This window comes from Carya illinoinensis, chromosome 3 (genome assembly GCF_018687715.1).
Source record: "Carya illinoinensis cultivar Pawnee chromosome 3, C.illinoinensisPawnee_v1, whole genome shotgun sequence".
NCBI classification, from domain to species: Eukaryota; Viridiplantae; Streptophyta; class Magnoliopsida; order Fagales; family Juglandaceae; genus Carya; species Carya illinoinensis.
This window is the reverse complement of record NC_056754.1, coordinates 49,667,778-49,689,020: the sequence shown is the minus strand read 5'-3', so window position 1 is coordinate 49,689,020 and position 21,243 is coordinate 49,667,778. Positions and strand designations below refer to the sequence as shown.

Below are 21,243 nucleotides of genomic sequence, written 5' to 3'. Positions count from 1 at the left end.
TTAATTCAAACATGATAATGTAAGTAATTCTGTAAACACAATATTTTTTGTGCAGTTCTCTTCACGTTGTTCAGTGGACACTGGTCGTATTAGAATCCTCACTGCAGATGATGTCTTTGCCCTTGATAAAGCTACATATAATTGACCATGTGAAAAAACTGGCTGAGGTAAATAAATCCCAACACAATCTAATGTCTGTCCTTGTGACTTATTTATAGTCATTGCGAAACTCAATCTTATAGGAAATTGAGTTCGTTTGAATGGAAAACCACTATTTTCATCAACATTTGGTAAGAATGGTATCCTTGGAATGAACACTCTTTTTCCGATATGGTGTCCAACTGCAATTTCTGCATCTATGACATTTTGATCAAAAGCCCGACAGATCAAACGGGTTCCGTTGCATAGTCCTTCTGAAGGATTAATGTTTCTAAGCAGCATGATGGGACAGTTTTTCTTGAGTAATAATTCATGGGGCGGAAGTCCGTTTGGAGTTAGAGTATTCAAGAAATCTTCCATAACTGATTGTTCAGATGCATCTATTGTCTCATCAAAACTGTAATATCGCTGAATTTCACCCGGGAGCCTTTGAATCAACAATGCGTTTATTTCGTCGACATAACTATTCTTCGGTGTTAATATTGCCCGATTCATCATAGTTGAAATATTCATTGAATATTCATGAATATTGTGGAAAACATCTTCTATCAAATGATCTAAAGAAGTGTTGTCATCATAATAGGGAATAAGCATCCTATTTGGAATCTTTATGGTTTCATCAACTGTGTTTGGCGGCATTCCGTTTCCAACTTCTAACACATAATCTGAAAAAATTGGATCATATTTTCAGTTAATCGAAACTTGGTCAATGTAGGCCACAAATAGGAATAAACCAAACTGGAATTAACCTGTTGTTGTCTTGTTCCTTTACGAACCACGGGTAAAACCTGTCGAAAATCTCCACCGAAAACAACAACCTTAGCACCGAATGTTACATCTGAATTATTGATGTCTCGTAGCATCTTATCCAATGCTTCTATGTGTTGTTTTCTTGTCATTGGAGCCTCGTCCCAAATTATTAATTTTGCTGCACGTAGCAGGTTTGCCAGTGCACTTTGTTTGCTGACACAGCACGTGTTTCTTTCGTCAGTATCAAGTGGAAGCTTAAAACGTGAGTGTGCTGTTCGACCTCCCGGAAGAATAGATGCAGCAACGCCTGATGAAGCAGTTGCAAGTGCTACTAATTTTCTTGATCGTACTGTTGCGAGAAGTGCTCTGTACAGGAATGTCTTCCCTGTCCCACCTGGGCCATCTACAAAGAATGCAGCATTTTGGTTTGCAAATACTTTTTCCAGCACTGCGTTATAGACATGTTGTTGTTCACTATTAAGAAATTGTGATGCAGCAATATCTTCTTCTGGAATTTCAACAGCCAATTCATCATCGATTTCTCTAGATTGAAATTCTTCATCATCGAAGCAAATGTCGTCATCAAGAAGATGGTAGGAATTAATGTCTTTCCCCATTGATTCAATTGTAAAAGAGATTGACCTCAATACTTGGGTTCTTACATTTGATATAGAATCTTCTGTTGATTTGAAATCAGTTGACATATCTTGCTCAAAACGTTCCCAAAGCTCCCTCGGATTGGTTGGATTACAATAAACCAATATTGTTGCAAATAACCGTCTCAAACTGGATGGCACTTGATATAAAGATGCTTCCTGTAAACAATCTTCTAGGCTACTATCTCTCTGTAGCAACCCATGCATTGTTGCTGCCTCGCGAAATGTTGGAGCCACAACACCATCAACTGTCTTGAGATCGTCAAACGACAAAGGTCCTCTTACATGGTTTAGCAATATCCGCAGATAATACCTTTCGCCTTCAAATGGATTTGCTGTAACAATACGGCCTATAACAGTTTTCTTTTTCCGAGGAGTCCAATCTTTATTTTGTTGGTTCCAAACATAATATTCTGGAAATTCTTTATACAGTAATCTCTTTGCATTCTCGTCTACTCGATTTAATGCAAAAAATTCTGTTAACATCGATTTTCTAGAACGATCTAAGTTGACAACATTGATTAGATCATCATTTGCTCGGAAAGTCACTGGGTGTTGATCCTCCAAATGTAAATGTAAACTATACACTGCTGGGTACATCTCATTAATAATAAAGCCATATATTCTCCACATAGCTTCGGGGGGAGCAATCCATCGGGCCGATTGGAATTGTTGGATTTCATCAAGTTGTTGATTGTTTTGTTCAGAAATCAAGTTGAAAGCAACACGATCATGTCCTTTATAAATGTATTTATAAAGATATTTGACTGCTTTTATCGTAGAACAAATCTCGACATTAATGTGACAGTCGAATGTTGCAAGCAGATATGGATTATATGGAACAACCCAACGATTATCTAAATTTTGGCTTCTGACTTTGACAGTTACTCCATTGTTTGAACGCCTATATATTGGGAAGCAATCATTTCCAACGGTTGTAGCAGATGCATAATTTTTTGGATAATTACTTTTGCAACAACCATTTTTCTTCATGCAAACATTTGTTGGGTTCAACACTCCACATGGCCCATGCATCATATGCTTTACAACAGCGTTATGCAAGTGCAAGTTTGTATTTTTATCAGGTATCTCTGCTGATACGATCTCGTCAAAAGATTCAGGCGCATAGACCTTCCAATCCTTTTGTAAGATAATTAAAAAATGCGCATGTGGAAAACCTCTCTTTTGATGCTCGATAACGTAGACATATGCTGAGACTTGACCAAATATTTTCCTCTTGAATAATTGATCCTTTAATTCTTCTAGTTTTGCACGAAATACTCGAGCAACCAAATCAGGTCGATTCTGACTCTCCTCATGCAGATGTAGTTCATTTGTAATTTCTTTCCAATTTGGATTGCACGTCATTGTTAAGAAAATGTCTGGTTTGCCATAACGCTGAACTAAAGCCATTGCTTCCATATATCTTTTTCTCATGTCTCTTGGACCTCCAATAAATGATGAAGGCAGTATAATCCGTTTTCCAACATTAGAAGCGTTTGTTTCCCCAAGCGTAATTGTATCAACAATACCTTGATATAACTCTGATCGAATATGTTGTTGCTTCTTCCTAAAATAATTTAATCTCGACGTCTCGATCTTAACATACATATCTACTACAAATTGTTGCAATAGTCGACCAGAAAGTAGCAAAATTGATCTGACATTTTCTCTGATTTGTAATTTGTAGCAATAATATTCACGGCATGAAACAACTGGATCCTTGCTTTTTCTGTTTGACGCTACAAAAGTTGAATGTGAATGAAACGTTACTAAGTTAGAAGTACATGCTAAATGAAATTTTTGAATATTAATACTGCAATCTAACCTCGTTGTTCTCTTGCAAGTAATTCTTCTGCAGTCATTGATTGTTGAGGATTTATTGATCCGTTTGTTTCGTTATATGTAGATCTCCTTCCTCTACTAATCCTTTCAATCCCTTGATGCCAACCAATATCGCCAAATGGAAATAACAACGGATATTGCAATGGATCATAACACCCAAAATAGTATTGAACTATATGACTTCCACCAGAATGGTTAAAGACAAAAATGTCACGTCCTCTTAGTTGATCTTCATCATCATTTTCTACCCATATCGCTGCAACTTGTGAAGATGTGGGGGCATTGAATACACGTTGATCTAGGCCAGCATCTGATCTTATATGAATTATTTGATTTTCCAAATCTGGCAAATCACCAAGAGATCGGAAAAAAATAGAATACGGATTGATGCGAAGAATATCAATGAGTTGAGTGACAATTGATGGATCCATTCTATTTGAATCAGAAATGCGATTTTCTAATTCATGTTCTGTATCATAGAAATACAACTGGAGATAAGAAGGACGACGATTTGAAGGAACCAAATCGTTGATATAGTGATAGATCTGTCCTTGAGTTCTGAAAGTATAGATTCCTCTATTTCTCCTGCAAAGATCTTTATCAAACTTCACTCCAAAGGATGTAAAAGCGAACTTGTTATTATAAGTTCGAATGTATGTCCTAAAATGTGTAGATTCATCTGTGTTGGAGGTAAACAATGCATAAAGCTGATCAGGAACATCATTTGTGGCTAAAGAAATTGTTCCATCAGCACAGCAAAAGCCAGTTGTTTCATGGTGGAATCGCTTTGCTTTACAATGTATGCAGCTGGGGACTAATGGCAGAGAATATGCTTCAAATGGCACTACCTTCAACAATTGTCTAAATCCAACAGAACCGTGATGCGACTGACCTATTTGGTTAAAAAATAAAAATAAGGCAACAGACACAAGCTCGTAATATTATTTAAATTATTTGAGTAAGGACATTACTGGTACAGTAGCAAGATTTGATGACTGAATTAAAAGAACCAACTGATTTTATATTTGTTCCTTACCCCTACAAGCTGTCAGCATATTTGTATCGTAGCTCGACTCCTCTTGAACAACATGTGGATCCTATTTGTATAATATATTTCAAAATCTCAGAGGAAAAGAATAGAATGATGGTTGAATAAGAAATATCGAAAAATGATTAGAGGAGAACCTGCTGGATAAAGAGTTGATTAGAAGATTTGGAGACATTGTTTATGAATGAATTTGTCTCTGAATTAGTGACACATACTTCAACATCAGGAATAACACATACTTGAGGAGACGAATCCTCTTCAACGATATCAATATGAACATCAGAATTTCGCTTTCTCTTTGATACTCTTTGAACAAGACTACAGTCTTGAATGTTGTCTGTATATTGGATATCATTGTTTGAATATCGAGCAATCGACGTAGTCGTTTGATCACCAATAGATGTATCGAAATCATTTATACGGATTGAGTTCCTTTTGGATGCTTTTTGTTTAGCATATCTTTCTCTTTGTTTTCTACGGATCTCTTCCTTTTTCTCTTCTGGTAAATCTCTATACAAGATTCTTTTTGCAGGTTCTTTTCCATGATCTTCAAAAAATAGTTTACAAACTTAAATTTTACATAAATTTATATTTTTGTTTGTAAATTTTTAAAAAAAAATTATTTACAGAATCTTACCACTTCTCATTATGTTAATGAAGTGATTGTTTCAACCGTTGGATATTGTTCTACACAAACAAGATGAAACAAATAAATAACAATTATTTCCTACGCTCAATTAAATAAATAATCAAATGATAAAATATTATGAAATTTGAATCTAACAAAAGCATATTTCAATATCACATACAAAAATTATTTTAGAAGCTATTTGTCAAACTCAATTCCCTATTCTAAGTAATTATCAACTATTTCTCTACTAATTATTTTAAAATATTTCTCTACTGATATTTTATTTTGATGTTATGAATTTTTAGTTTTTTATCGTTATTTTTTAGAGAAAAAGGGATGATTTGAGTCTTGAGAAAATAAATCAATTAATGGGGCATATGATTTGAATCAATTGGTTTTTTATTATACCTAAATCATTTAAATTTACACAATTTATAAATTTTTAATTACTATCTTTTCAAATTTTGTATCTTTCAATTTATATAAATTAAGTGTTTGGATTTATATATTAGTGTGTCATCAATGGATATATATGAACTTAGCTAAATAATAATAATAATAATAATAATAATAATAATAATAATAACAATAATAATAAAGCTAGATGTGCATCAATAGATATTAATGAAGGAAATGATTGTTTCAACTGTTATATACAGTTCTACATAAGCAGCATGAACGAAATAAATAACAATTATTTCCTACACTCAATTAAATAAATAATCAAATGATAAAATACAATAAAATTGGAATCTAACAAAAGCATATTTCAATATCACATACAAAAATTGTTTAAGAATAATCACACAATATTTTCACAATATTTAACTATATCTAACATTAGTTTAATATTATTATTAGTTCAAATTAATTTATTTATTGTTTGAACTTTATTTTTATTTATTCTTGTATTTCCCAATTGGGATCATGCATCTTTGGGGTAGTTTGGGTCAATTCGGTATAGATTTTGTAAAAAAATTCCTATTAAGAACCAATTAAAAATTATATAATAAAAGCTTATACCTATCATTTTTATACTATTCACCCTACATCGTTTTTGCTTTCATGCTTAACCTTCACGTTTCAAAATAAATTCTCTATAGCTAATGGGAAGGAAATCTGTTTTTGTTTTTGTTTTTTTTTAAGTATCTAATATAATTTATTGCAGAAGTTCAGCTGAATCAAAGCAAGTGGTGAATTAAAATTAAGTAAAATTATTCTTTGAATACACGTTTCCCAGACTTCAAGATCTAGGATTTAACAAAACCCTTTGATTTCGTTTGTCGAGTCCATACAACGGACAAAATATTTTCCAAAACATATATATAAAATTTTCAATTTGTAACATTGTTCATTAGAAAATAATGTACGTGTAATCTTTTAGAGTCATTTTTATAAAAATAACATGGTTTTGTAGAAATAATAATTTCACAGACAATTCTTGAATAACTTAAATCCGGATGGTTAGATGTTTTGTTAAGTTGTTTGCCCTTGATTTCTCTTAAGTCCATGATTTTGGGGTGATTCTTAATTTATAAAAATTTTATATACAATCACTTTTATATATTTTTTTATATATTTTATTAATGTGATTAGTTATATATTAAAAGAATTAATATAATTAATCAATACAAAAAAATATGTAAAATATATAAAAATAACTATTTATAGACAGTATAATATCTAAGTCCCCATATTTTGCGCTACTGGGGGAGCAAATAATAATTGAGGGGCACATCGTGCTTGGTGACAATAAAATGATAAGACAAAAGTGGGTGGGTGAGGTGTGAATCCAAGCGCATTATATTGAAAAGGAGGATACTTTAATGACAATATTATTTATATATATACATATATACACTTAATAAAAATAATATTTCTATAGAATGATAAGACAAAAGTGGGTGGGAAAAGGAGGATACTTTAATGACAATGAGCCGTTTCTACTTTCTAGACTTCAAATTTCTCCTTTTGCAACCTCTAATTCAATCTTTGACGGGCACACAACTCTATGTAGACTTGTTTGGCTAACTTGCATTTTGCTGGTTTGTTTAACCGATTACAGCTGTATCTATGGCGACGATAATGCAGGTTAACGAGGGATTCACCCTATCTTCTTGGAACTATTAAAATTTTTTTTCTTTTAATCTTAAATTTTGTCATTCTAGATCATATTATATGATATATATTTTAAATTATTATTATTTAATTGATTCACGTAATGTGTCACATTATTCAAGATGGAGAATGAAAAAAAAAAAAAAAAAAAAAAAGAAGAAATAAAGAAAGAAACTACCGAGGAAGCTACAACTTTGAAGTACCTAATACCACTTGGCCCGGTTGATGTAGTTCAAAATATTAAGGAAATTAAGAATGCAAAGGATTGTGTAAAAAGTCATTGTTAGAATCTCTCTCCCCCCAAGCTAGTTTTTTCTCTCTTTTTTCTTAAGTATTGAGTACGATTATGGACATTAAAAAACTATAAAAGTCATTCACACAAAATGTTGGGAACCCTTTTTCTTTTAATACAAGTGATTATTAACACCTTTCACAGCTTTTCATCAATCCCAGTCATCCATTAATGAACCCAATTGTTCCACCAATAGCTATTATTTCTCTAAAAAGATGACCATATGCACTACAACATATTATTTTTAAAATACAGATTTTCTTTAAAATGGGGGATGATGATTCGTATGGATCAAAATGGGGCTGTTTTATTTTCTTCACACAATTATATATTTATGGTAAATAAAGAAAGGAAGAAAGAAATAAATAAATGAATATATGGCCTTGGGGAACAACGAAAAGAGGGTTTGGACTGAAGTGATTAGTGGGACTCGTGGCATCTCTCCCCCCTTTGCTTTAATCAAAGCCTTTTACTTTTTTGACCACCTCGTCAAGTGCGACACCTACCTATCCCATCTCTCATTGCCTTTACTTTAATCGAAGCCTTTTATTTTTTCCTTTTTTCCTTCACTCATTTCACCCACATCCTGACTTTCACTCTCCCTCTCTCTGCATTACTCTCAACTCATCATCTCTCGCCCTCATATGCTCACAGTTTCAATGATCGCATCTTTTCGTCTATTTTTCCTTCACGGATCCATAAAGAAATAGAGAGATCTTATTCATTTCCCACAAATCTTATTTATTTGTTGTTTATTTTTTTATTTTGCTATTCGCATGATCTGGGTTGATTTTCGCCTCTATTTGTCTATATGGTTATTTATTTATTTTTTTTGTTCCTATAGATATGAATGAATAGATCTTGAAGCGATTTGGGTGTTTTTGGTTTTTGTATGCTCTAGGTTGATCTTCTTCTCTCTATGGCTATTTTTCCATCACGGATCCGTAGGGAAATGGAGAGACCGTCATTTCCCACAGACCTTCTTCATTTGTTTATGTTTTTTGTTTTTTAATTTTGTCGTTCAGATGCTCACAGTTGATCTTTGCCTCTCATTGTCTATATTGTTCTTTATATTTTTTTTATTTTTTTCTATAGATCTAAACATCTCTTCATAGATTTGAAGAGATCTTGTTCAGATCTGGTTATTTTTTTTTTATTTTGCAGTTCGCTTATGAATAGCTGAACAGATCTTCACAGAGTTGAAGAGATCTTGTTCACATCTGAGTTTCTTTTTTTATCTTTTTTATTTTGCTGTTGTTCTTTATGGTTTTTTTCTGCAAATTTTAGTACATAACGTCGATATATTTTTTTAAAATATTTTTTTTTGTCTTTGGGTTTTTTTTTTTTTCACATTTTCTGCTCGATCGACTGCATGTTTTTTTGGTTCTCATTTCATTTTTTTTAAAGTAGATGCTTATTTTTGGTCGCTTGATGGCTTTTCTTTTTACCATGAAGCCCTTTGTTAATGGTGGAACATCTTGTATGCTCACTACATGCGTCATCCAACCCATTGATATGATCAAGGTTCGTCACGTTCTGTATAGATCAGTTTCCATGTTTTTTTCCTCTATTTTTACTAACATCCATCAGAAAGTTATGATCTTTTTGTTTGTAAATTGGATTTTCTTACGGGGTTTCAGATCTATGATTCAATGGTCTTTTTCCTTGGAAATTTTCCTCTCTCTTCAGTAGTGTTGTACGGTTATATGTGTTATAGATTTGTGATTTTGTTTGTTTGTTTGTGTGGATTTGTGTAGGTGAGGATTCAATTGGGTTAGGAATCAGCAGCCCAAGTGGCGACGATCATGCTTAAGGAGGAGGGCTTTGGTGTCTTTTACAAGGTTTGGATCTATAAACCCATAAAAATCTACACTTTCTACTTGCAGGAAAAAAAAAAGGATTAAATTTGCCATTATTTGAGTTGTTGATGTAGTTTTATAAAGACACATGCTTTTTTTTCTACTTCTAGTTCTGTACAATATTGGATTCAAATTGTGCCAGATGCATCTATTCCATTTTATCAAGCTTGTGTAGTAATGTACAGTTTTGTTTCCTTCCTATTGGCAAGCAATTGATGTTTTAGTGGTCTGCCCATTGGAATTGATGTTTTAGTGGTCAGTTTCATTACATCATAAAACTTAGAGATTATTAAAAGGTAGCAATCTAGTAACATAAAACTTACAGATTGATGTAATCCATAGATAGATTATATATAATATAAACACAGAAAAGGCAGTAAAACTGACCTTTTTAATGTACCTTCAAACCTTTGCACCACTGCACTATTTCACTGCACCTGATTTGATAGTAATATGAAATATGAATTCCATCATTTCATGGTATCAGTTAGTTCATTTCTTAGAAATATGAAAAAACATATGTAATGCATGGATAAACTTATATTATAAACACACAAAATAAAGTTACTCACTTCTCAATCTTCCTTCAAACCAAGGAAACCGTAGCACCAATGCACTGAAAGTAGTAGAAGGGATCAATCACTTTTCAAATGTTAGCACCATTGCACTGAAAGTAATAGAAGGGTTTTCTTAAACCCCTTTCAATGGCTGTTGGGTTCCTACGAAATGTCTTGGTATTCAAACGTTGAATATGACTGCTGCACTGCTTGGCCATTCGACTGCCTCATCAAGTGATTGAAATTTACTATTTTCTCCCTGCCTGCACACATGGACATAAATGAAAACTTATCACAAATTATAAGTTATACTGTATATTATAAAAACTTATTATAAATTTATATTACATTTGATTAAAATCTGCCTCCACAGATTTTAAACTTATATTTTCTCTCTGGTTGCAGCTTCTATTCCAATGCAATAGCTGGCACACGTATAGAAGGGAAAAAATAAGAAGAAATGGGACTGTAGTCTTTCAAAGTTGTAACTTATTATAATGTTTTGTCATTATAATTTATAGGAAAATAAAATAGTATCCCTGCCTAATTAATTTGGCACTATTTTTCTTCAAAAATTTGAGTTATTATATTAATGGAATTCAAACAGACAACACATTTGGTCACTGGGATATAATTATAATTTGGCACTGTTTTCCTTCAAGATTCTAAATTAATATATAATGTATTTGAAACGGCCAACATAAATGGACATCAAAATGGTGGCTTAATTGCTATTTAATGGGAACAAAAATTGGTGGCTTAACTGCTATTTAACGGGAACAACAAAACTAACGGGAAAACAAGATTTTCCGTCTAAAACAACAAATTCCGTTTTATACACATTTTTTATATATTGAAGATATATATGGAAAATTCTTTAGTTACATTAATAAGATCTTATAAAAGTAAATTTGCAAATTGACGCGACTTGATATTTAATTTTTTTAAACATGAAGTTAATTTGAAAGGTCAAAAGAAAAATCATAATCTTAAAATTATGATATGACTTAAAATCATAATCCTTAACATGATGAGCTACCGTTTTGAAATCTAAAAGATAAGATATATAGAATCTGTACTAGTACTTTTAACGATTTCATTCCCATGCCAACATTCCAATAAACAATCAAAAATCTTACGCTAGTGTGTGTATATATATATATATATAAATAGTTTATATGACCCAACATGCATGCACCGAAAAGACCAAAATTAGATGCTCTAACACTATGATCAATTCTAGCCACCCTTAGGGTGCGTTGCTTGCTAGCTATCATCTAGCTCCAACGCGTTTGCTGAACTGTCAACTATAGTTTCCTTGTTTTTATACCGAGAGTTATGCTATTTAAGAGCCGAATTGAGTCATGCATATACTCAAGCACCGTTCCGCAATTCACTCGTGGATGACTTATGCCAAAACGAGCTCACTACCTTCTCTTCCCTCTATATAAGCATTCATGTCACCACCTCATGATCTCATCCCCATGACACACACACATGGTATGACCGGAGATGGGGCTTGATGATGGTGCCGATGGATATGATTTATATGCCCCGCAGCATGCATTGAACAAGGTGACAAATGACGATGATGATAAAGATTAATTATGATCGACCATGCATGCCCCAGCAGCATACATGCATTCATGAGGGTGATAATCAGGAACATGCAGAACCGATCGAAGCTTTTTACTCTAAGGGATCTGATAATGGGTGTAGGGACTAGGGTGTACAATCCGTTATCTACTTTTACTCCAGAAAAGAAAAAAAAAAAAAAAGAAAAAAAAAAAACCGAGATGATATAATATCATAGCTTATCTTTTCCGATGAAAAAGCTTTAAAAATGTAAATAAAACTACCATTTAATGAAAGGGAACATAACCGGCCTATGCATGGGAGGCAAAACGTACATCTGATCCAATCAGACTTTGTTTATATATGTTACATTATTTTACAAACAAATGACTCAAAGCCGAAAACATCATATATATGTACTAGTAATATTGCATGCGATCCACAGGAGCAGGCCCAAAGGCAAAAACACCAAAATTTGGTCGGAACTTGGAAGAGACTGGTTTAGTAATGAATGCATACACTAGTATCTAATACTCCAACATTTTCATTCCAAGAAAATTCAAGCAAAACTCTTTTAATTTGGTTGCCGGCTTTTTCTTCTCGAGACATTGGCTGTTCCATTATTTGACCCCTCATAAGAGAAAATTCTCATGGAACTCTACACCCCCTTTTCTTAACTGGCTGAACAAATATAATGCTGATTGTTGAAAAAAAAAAAAAAAAGGACTGAAAATTTTCATGAACCCTTTTTGTGGCTGGAAAAATTCCCAAAAATGCAAATTTGCTCCTCAGCAATAAAATGGAACCAGATTTTCTCTTTCCATTTCACTCTCTTCTGAACCCAACAAAGGTCTTGCCAGCCTATCCAACACGGAATATATATCTTTCGCTTCAGGGTGACACGGATCTCCAACAACAAACTCATGGACAATCCCATTAATCTCAATTAAACTACACCCAGGCACTTTTTTAACCCCAAGATCTTTCATTTTCCTTCTCACTTTTGTTACATCTTCCCATCGGTCTGCTGAGGCATAGATATTTGCAAGAAGTGTATGAATGCTGGAATCACTTGACTCAATTTTCACTAGCCGTTCAGCCGTCCGTTCAGCCATCTCAACATTGCCATAGACTCTGCATGCACTAAGCAAAGAACCACAAAGTGGAAGCATAAGTTCATTATTTTCTTTAGGGGCTTTTTCTATCAATTCCTCTGCTTCGTCCAGCTTTCCAGCTCGACCAAGAAGGTCAATCAGACACCCATAGTGTTCTAATTTTGGCTTAATCTTATACACCTTGGTCATGGAAATAAAGAAATGGCGGCCTGCCTCAACCAATCCTCCATGACTACAAGCACTTAAAACACCAACAAATGTGATATCATCGGGTTTAGCTCCAGCTTTTTTCATTTCTGAGAACAACTCGAGTGCTTTGCTTGTCTTGCCATTCATGGCAAGCCCACAAATAATTGAGGTCCACGAGGCAGTATCCTTTTCCTTTAACTCGTAGAAAAGCTCCAAAGATTTCTCCACGCACCCACATTTTGCATACATTTCTATAAGCGCAGTGCCAACAACTGCATCCACCATAATTCGATTCTCATCTATGTATTCATGAATCCATTTTCCTTGTTCTAGAGCTCCCACCTGAGCACAACCAGTTAGGATAGAAACCACGGTGTATTTATCTGGTTTAACCCTTCTAATTTGCATCTCTTGAAATAAGGTCATGGCCTCATCAAAACAGTTGAACTGCACATACCCATTGATCATTGATGTCCAAAGAACTATATCCCGAACTGGACTCCTCTCAAACAGCTCTCTAGCTTCATCCAGCTGACCACAGTTTATATACCCAGACACCATACTAGTCCAACAAATCACATTTTTCTTTGGCATGTCATCAAAAATTTGCCGAGCTACACTCAAACACCCACACTTAGCATACATGTCTAACAAAGCATTGCTAATTATAATAGTAACTTCAAGCTCCTTCCCAATATAATCGTGAATCTCCTTGCCAAGCTCCAAAATTTTCAATGCCGTACAAGCTGATAAAGTGCTTACAACTGTGGCTTCATCAGGCTTCACATTGCTCTCTCTTCGCATTCTCTGAAAAACATTCACTGCATCTTCAAACCTCCTACACCTAACATACCCTGAAATCATAACGTTCCAAGAAACTGCGTCTCTAACAGGCATTTCTTCGAACAGCTGATTGAAATTCTCAATCCTGCCCAGTTCAGCATACATGTCTATGAGTGAGTTACCAACATAAGTGTCAAACTCAAGCCCAGTCTTCACCACAAACCCATGAATTTTAAAACCCTCCGAAGCCTCTCCCAAGCCCCCAATCGCCTTGAAAACAAATGGGTACGTAAAATTATCGGGCCAAAGGCCATCATTTCTCAATTGCCCAAAGAGCCAAATGGCTTTTCTAAAGTTACCCTTCTTTGCAAATGCTTTGATCAGCACATTGTACATGAACAAGCTCGGTTCTTGAGCGTAATTGAAGATTTTCTCCGCGTAAATCAAGTTACCAAGAGATGGGTCCGTGCAGAAGACCATGAGCTTGTTGAGGATGTCCTTGTTATGGTGGAGTCCGACCCCAAAGATTTGGGTCAGGATTTGCTTGAGCAGGCTCACGGATTTGCAGTTCTGGAGGTACTGGATGCATGACTTCTTGGTTACTCCGATGCCGTGCGAGGAGGTTGAGAGAAACCGGGACTTTGAGAGGTCGTGGCGGGAAATAAACCGAAACAACGGAACCTTATGTTGGCTACTCATGAGAGCTTTGCGGATTTTCGGCATTGGGAACGGATTTTGGGCTGTGTTTTTGAGCTGAAATGGGCTCCAAACGTTAACTTTGTTAGGTGGGTGGAGATTTAAAAATTAAATAAAAAATATATATTTTTATTATAATTATTTTAAAATTTTAAAAAAATTAAATTATTTATTATATTTTTTTATAAAAATTATAATGATAAAATGATATACCTCAATTCAAACCTAGCCAAAATCTTCATAGCACGATCTCTTAAAATTTATTATTTCTAATTTTATTTGATAGATGTATAATTTAATTCTTAAAGTTTTCTTCAAGACATGTCGTGATGATAAAATATAAAAAAAAAAAAAAATTTTTATACTAGGATCGAATTTGTAATGTATTTTAATTTTGACGTAACATCACCCCCATTTATTTAATTTGGGATTTATTTGCTATTGTAATTTAAGAATTTTACAAAATAAAATAACATAAACATTGTAAGAAAAGGTTGTCGTGAATTTTAATCCTAAATGCAATATCAAGGGAAGTTGTTCAAAATTCAAGTTTTCCGCTTTACTTGAGCTTGAACTGGCTCAATTGGAAATTAGTTTTATTTTTGTTTTCAAGAATATGTTTGACTTTGGGCGAAAAAGATACAGACAAACAAAATAAGTTCCGTTTGAATATTAAGAGTGTCTCAAATTATCTATAAATATAAGTAAAATAGTTTGTAAATAAAAGTAAACTATTTATGAATAATAATGAAGTGTTTGAAAAGATCTACTAACAGTTATGATCCCTAATAGGTCCTAATTAGGCTGCTTGAAAATATTTTAAATGGGCTTAAGAAACTGTTAAACTAGAAGAAAGAGAATCGATAAATCAAATCAGATTGGTATCAAATTTGGTTCAGTCTAGTACGTATGTTGCAACTATTTTGTAAGTATATAAATATATAACATACTTGGTCCAACAAAAAAAGTTTGATACAACCTTAATCATCGTCATAAGTCAAAGGAGAAGAGGCAATAACTTGAGATAAAACTGTAACTTCAATACTCTATGAACTTCCATTATTTTTTTCCTCATCCATGTTCACAAAGATATTTTGTGGAGAAAAGGAGACTAATTAATGTTGTTTTGTCAGATTGCTTTTCTTTTGGCCCCTCGCCTTTAGTAAATGGAAGATGCCGCACAGGTTTGATATCGTTGGAAGCCCATTTTACGACACCTTCAACATTCCTCCAGGGCGAAGTCGTCGTTTTCCTTCCTAAAAACTAGTTTTGGCTTTTGGCTTTCGCTCGCGTTACCAAATCAACGCCATAGGATTTTCTTCCCAATCTCCTCCATTTGTTTGGACTCCAAAACCCTCTTCGTCTTTCTCTGGCTTTCGCTCGTGGTACCAAATCAACGCCATAGGATTTTCTTCCCAATCTCCTTCATTTGTTTGGACTTCAAAACCCTCTTCGTCTTTCTCTCTCTCGTGCGCAATGCACCCCATTTTATCTTGGGAAGATTTTCTTGGATTTTGACTCGAGCATTTGGTGTCTACGATTCACAATCTCTCTCCATTCAAGATCGGTGATCCCGTCTCTGTCGGTGATGTGTAAACTTGTCTTGTCTCTTGTGTTTCATTTTCCTGCTTGAATTTCTGCACTAGCTCTATTATTGCTGATTTTAATTTAGAAAGGGACGAACATTCATGTTTTTTGTTTTTTTTCAGATTTTTCTGACATTAACTTGCCCCTCTTATATCAGATCGTCTTAATTTAAAATATCCACATCTCATTGTTGCTAAGAAGTCGTTTACGACTTCATTTCCTTCCATCTTGGTTCATATGCCTCTCGTGGTGTGCAATCTTGCTATCTAGCTTTTTAAATTTTGCAGATCTCCTTGTTTGTTAACTGAGTTTGGTTCAAAATGTCTTCGATTCGATTCGATGGTACTAAGCAGTACTATGCCACGAGCAGTCTTGTGCTCGGATATGCGCTTTGTTCAAGCTTGCTTGCCGTGATTAACAAGTTTGCCATAACCAAATTCAACTATCCTGGCCTTCTGACTGCGTTGCAGTATCTAACTTCGGCTCTTGGAGTTTGGGTTTTAGGGAAGTTGGGATTTTTACACCACGATCAATTTACATTCGAGACTGCCAAGAAGTTTTTACCCGCTGCCATTGTTTTCTTTCTGGCAATCTTTACAAACACTAATCTTCTACGTCATGCGAATGTGGATACATTTATAGTGTTTAGATCCTTGACACCCCTTTTGGTTGCTTTAGCGGATACAACATTTAGGAGACAGCCGTGCCCATCAAAGCTCACCTTTGTGTCTTTGTTGATCATATTGGGTGGAGCTGTTGGCTATGTGGCCACGGATTCAGCTTTTACTTTGACTGCATATACGTGGGCATTTGTTTATTTGGTGACAATTACTACTGAGATGGTTTATATCAAACATATGGTGACGAATCTTGGGTTGAACACTTGGGGTTTTGTGTTCTATAACAATTTGTTATCGTTGATGATAGCTCCGGTGTTTTGGTTTCTCACGGGAGAGTATGCTGATGTATTTGCTGCATTGGGATCTAATTATGGGGATTGGTTTGAACCAAATGCATTCTTTGCTGTATCATTATCGTGTGTTTTTGGATTGGCTATCAGTTTCTTTGGGTTTGCTGCAAGGAAGGCGATCTCTGCCACTGCTTTTACGGTTACCGGTGTTGTTAATAAGTTTCTTACAGTTGCCATTAACGTGATGATTTGGGATAAGCATGCCACTCCATTTGGTTTGCTGTGCCTCCTCTTTACTCTTGCTGGTGGAGTTCTTTATCAGCAGTCAGTTACCGGAGCTGGCAGTGCTCCATCACAGCGTGAGTCAACAGCATCAAAGCAGACCGATAGGGAGAATGATGGTGATAATTTCGGAGATGAGAATCAAGCAAAGGGCATGTCTGGTAAACTTGCTTCTGTTTGAGAAGTTTACCCTCTATGTCCCATTTTTTAGTCCCTTGATCAAGAGGCTACGTGGGTGTTTGAAATTTTATATCCGGCATAATGGTTTTGGAAACTCTCTATGAGATCATATTTATTATTTTCCTTAGAAATTGAATTCTGTTAGCATTTTCCAAGGCATTTTCAGCATGGCACGAATTTAGGGCTTTGGTTCACTTCTGTAATCTTATTTATTGCTTTTAGGGAGTAAATGTTATGGTTGTGTGAATTAAAGGATGAGTCAGGATGCTGGTGTGGTATTTCTTTCAGTAGGATTGAAATTTGAGAACTTGATTGCAAGTAGTTCTCTCTCTCTCTACTGAATTAACCTTTCATGTACATCATTTTCACTCGAAAAAGCCAAGAAATCGCAGTCGTTAAAAATTAATGTGCACTTGCTAAATGAAAAACATCTAGTTATTTCTAAGAATATAATATGCGCAGTCCGAGTCTTTGCCTTCCATAATAAGCATAGGATATTACCGTGAATCCGTGGGCTGCGGCTACTTCTTTGTGCGGTGATGTTTAGGTGCAATTAGGAAAGGCTTTACCGTTTTCTTTCCAGTGTTCTTTCCAGTGTGAAGGACTTGGTCTTATTGGCAATGTTAGGGAACCCAGATCAGTGGACGATTATTTTTTCAGGTTTATCTTCTCTCTTTTCTTGTGTTGTCTGCGCTTTCTGTACGATGCCTCATTAACTTTTGATGTCAGCGTTCTTCTTAAGTGCCAAGTAAACGGGGTCTTGGGTTGGAGCCGAACCTGTCTGTCCTGTTCTGACAGACTTCTTGGTAGCACGTGAATTTTCTCAGATAAAAAATATTTGTGGGGTTTGCGGGTACCCACCACATGTTTGGCTTTGCAGTTCGGTTTGGCTCTTGCTATCAAAACAAAAAACTTTATGGCTTTTTGGATTCTAAAACTATATTTGTGTTATGAATTCAATAAAAAGGAGAGAGAATTTTAAGAAATTGAGAGAGAGTGAGAGAAGATTTTCTTATTGATCTGTATCAAACTTATGAATTCTTTAAAAGATTCAACGATATATATAGGAGTATAAAGGGAATTATACTTTTGACGGTTAGCTCACTATGCTAGCATTATGCACTATGCATTTGATGATTAGCACTACGCATTTAACGGCTAGTTAAATGTGGTCATACAATTCAAGATAGTTTATAACACTTTCCTTTTGGATGACCATATTTAAAGAATATGCCTCGTTAAAACCTTGCCAAGGAAAAATCCTGTGGGAAAAAATCAATGGCGAAGGAAAAAGAGTACAGTATTCATGTGTATCGCCGAGTGCTTTAGGATTGCCTCATTAAAACCTTGCAAAGGAAAACCCAGTGGGATAAAACCTTAACGAAGGAAAAAGAGTACAATCAGCACAAGTCTTCAAGACATTACTTCATCTGAAAAGTGCATGATAACAGGTCTTCAAACTTCCGTATTCCAATGTTCTGCATAATCTTTTTAAATGTTGCAGTTGGTAATGCTTTAGTGAATAAATCTGCCATATTTTTACTTGACCGTACCTTCTTGATATTAATTTCAACTTTCTTCTCATAAATTGCAATGATCTTCTTGTGTGTATCTGAAATATAACTCGCATCTGTACATCCAACTAACTGAGGACTTGATCCATGTTGATAAAATAATCACAATTGGATCTTTCTGCTCATCACTACTCTTCTGGAGTTGTACTCTTCTGGAGTTTTTGTAAATAACACAGTTAGTGGAGAATTTATCAACATTAAATCGATAACCTCATTTTTTAATAAAAACGGTGGCCAGCTTTTTAAGATCAGACAAGCATCGCGGATTTTCAACTCCTCTGTAGGTGTCAGGCGTGCTGTCAGGTGCCGCAGCTGTCAGGCGCCGCAGAGCTATGAAGGTATATTTCGTCTCTTTTCTCTTGTTTCACGAGAGATGTTGTATCATAATTTTCTCTATAAAAGATATATTCAGCTCATCTTCATTCGCATCTCATCTTCTTCACTTTTCTGTAATCATACTGCATATTTACTCTGCAATCTCTTTCTGCATTCTTATCCTGCAATCTCTTTCTGCAATGGCTCAGCAATCTTCTCAGGGTCAATATATGAGGTATTCTGCACCTCGTTCATCAGTTGTTCCTGCTTCTACTACAGGAGTTATCATGCAATATAATGATCTGACTCATAAGTCAGATAATGAAGCTATTTATGAGCTTGTGAGTCTCGGTACCCGATACTCATCATCCATTGTCGCATTTTCTCAGCGACTGCAATCTAGAACTTGTGGAGTTGACGAACTCCACGAGAATATTGCTATCCTTCAGCGACTTCTTCTGGAGTCCAACATGAAGATAGGAGCAATAAAGCAAGAGAATAAGAATTTAAAATCCTTACTTAAATCTTCTTTTCGATTGCCTACCCCTTTAGATAGGGATGCCATGCAGATTCTTGAAGAACAAGAGCATTTGAAGAATGAGGCAAAGTGCCTCAAATTTCTGTAATTCTTGCTTCAAGATAATAATATTTCACAAATATTTATATTTGTGTTTCTATCTTTTGGTAGATGTTCTGTGTGCTCCTTTTTATTTCTTCTTTAATAAAGTACATTTCATATCAAACCCATAATATGAATCTGAAATACTAATTGTTTTAAAAGATGGTATTTCATGACTAATAACATCATCCATCTTCCACTTGAAGTCGCAAGGGTTTCAGTTTTCATGAGCTTTTTTGGAGCTTTAATGACATTTAAATCATATATATAAACTGCAATAATAGCTTGTTTCCATTTGCGTTTGGATTGCTTTAGATCATATAAGGATATTTGAAACTTGATAGAATACATATTTCTAGATGTATTCAGATTAGAAGTTTAAAGCATTTTCTATCTTTCAGGGATTTTCACACACACATATATATATATATATATAATGATCCAATGATCCATATAAATATGCAGTTAATCATGTATATCCAAACTCTCGGTAACTTTCAAGCTAATAAAAATTTCAATATGATTTCAACCACTTTAAAATCATATCAATATTGTTTCTTCGAGAAACTCACTTGTGATTTCTATATCACATTTTCATATTAAAAGTTTCAGGCTTTTTATATCATGTATATAAATATCCACTGATATTTAACAAAAATCACCTTTTTAGGTGTTTGGACTTCAAGTCCATATTTATCACATTTTACTTTGTGATATCAATTATGCAGGAATTGAGAAATTGATTTGTAATTTATATATCACACTTTTATTTCCTTTTTATAAATACCCACTGACATTCAACAAGCATCACCTCTTTAGGTGTTTGGACTATAAGTCCTGATGCATCATATTTTACTAGTGAATCAATTCTGCATGAATTGTTTCTTTCAAATTTGGCCAATATTTTACGTCGTATTCTTCGACGATTCTTGATTCACTTTCATCATTACTTCTGGTAATATCAATTGCCATCTCATATGGAAATACATTGTCGACAACGATTTTATTTATATCCATAATTTCTCTATTATTCATGAAATGTAACGAGATCTCGTTATTTTCAGGTACCTGTCCCTCTTCAAGAGAAGACATTTTCATGAAAAACCTCTTCAAAAGGCACTCTTCAAGAGTTTATATAAGAGAATTTTATACAAAGAATTTGGATGGACTTTATTGCTTGTTTTGTAGGTATGACCTCTTCAGGAGCACCAAATTATTTGTGCCTTTCTCTTTTGAGATGCTCTATCTTTTGTATCAATATGTCTCACATGCCTTTAAACATGTCTTTAGACTGCTGAATTTCTTAATTGTCCTACAAGGACTTCAATTCTCGCTGGGATTTTAGCAGCTAGAATATGAGACATTTTTATCTTATTGCATCCAAAATTTAATTATCATCCGAACTTCTGGTTCACATATGATAATCAAGATAACGTCGAATTATTTCATCTTATTTGCTTCTGACAAATTTTTCTTTCCACTTCTGGTGGTAAGACTTTATAG

General features: G+C 34.4%; 3 protein-coding genes and 1 long non-coding RNA gene across 4 annotated transcripts; 2 read left to right on the top strand and 2 right to left on the bottom strand.

Moving 5' to 3' along the window:
- On the bottom strand, window positions 1-5,105 carry LOC122304903. Its single transcript, XM_043117167.1, has 6 exons — window positions 5,096-5,105; window positions 4,596-5,005; window positions 4,447-4,507; window positions 3,394-4,302; window positions 899-3,307; window positions 1-824 (listed from the first exon to the last, which is right to left on the bottom strand). The coding sequence occupies exons 1-6, from the start codon at window positions 5,103-5,105 to the stop codon at window positions 1-3; spliced, it is 4,623 nt and encodes a 1,540-aa protein (XP_042973101.1).
- A 2,925-nt stretch (window positions 5,106-8,030) lies between these two features.
- On the top strand, window positions 8,031-10,576 carry LOC122305085. Its single transcript, XR_006241033.1, has 3 exons — window positions 8,031-9,023; window positions 9,257-9,340; window positions 10,321-10,576. It is a non-coding gene; the product is annotated as an uncharacterized LOC122305085 (long non-coding RNA).
- Window positions 10,577-12,011: 1,435 nt separating this feature from the next.
- LOC122305084 (pentatricopeptide repeat-containing protein At1g31430) lies at window positions 12,012-14,329 on the bottom strand. Its single transcript, XM_043117389.1, has one exon. The coding sequence runs from the start codon at window positions 14,298-14,300 to the stop codon at window positions 12,279-12,281; it is 2,022 nt and encodes a 673-aa protein (XP_042973323.1). The 5' UTR covers window positions 14,301-14,329; the 3' UTR covers window positions 12,012-12,278.
- A 1,076-nt stretch (window positions 14,330-15,405) lies between these two features.
- Window positions 15,406-17,553, top strand: LOC122305082 (GDP-fucose transporter 1-like). Its single transcript, XM_043117388.1, has one exon. The coding sequence runs from the start codon at window positions 16,181-16,183 to the stop codon at window positions 17,231-17,233; it is 1,053 nt and encodes a 350-aa protein (XP_042973322.1). The 5' UTR covers window positions 15,406-16,180; the 3' UTR covers window positions 17,234-17,553.
- Window positions 17,554-21,243: the final 3,690 nt, after the last annotated feature.

Excerpts from the sequence above, each read along its gene's own strand:
- LOC122305084 (XM_043117389.1), bottom strand. The coding sequence starts at position 14,300 with ATGCCGAAAATCCGCAAAGCTCTCATGAGTAGCCAACATAAGGTTCCG.
- LOC122305082 (XM_043117388.1), top strand. The coding sequence starts at position 16,181 with ATGTCTTCGATTCGATTCGATGGTACTAAGCAGTACTATGCCACGAGC.
- LOC122304903 (XM_043117167.1), bottom strand. Across the intron at positions 4,508-4,595 it reads ATCAACTCTTTATCCAGCAG|GATCCACATGTTGTTCAAGA; the intron begins GTTCTCCTCTAA and ends TTATACAAATAG. Across the intron at positions 825-898 it reads ACAACAACAGGTTAATTCCA|ATTATGTGTTAGAAGTTGGA; the intron begins GTTTGGTTTATT and ends CAATTTTTTCAG.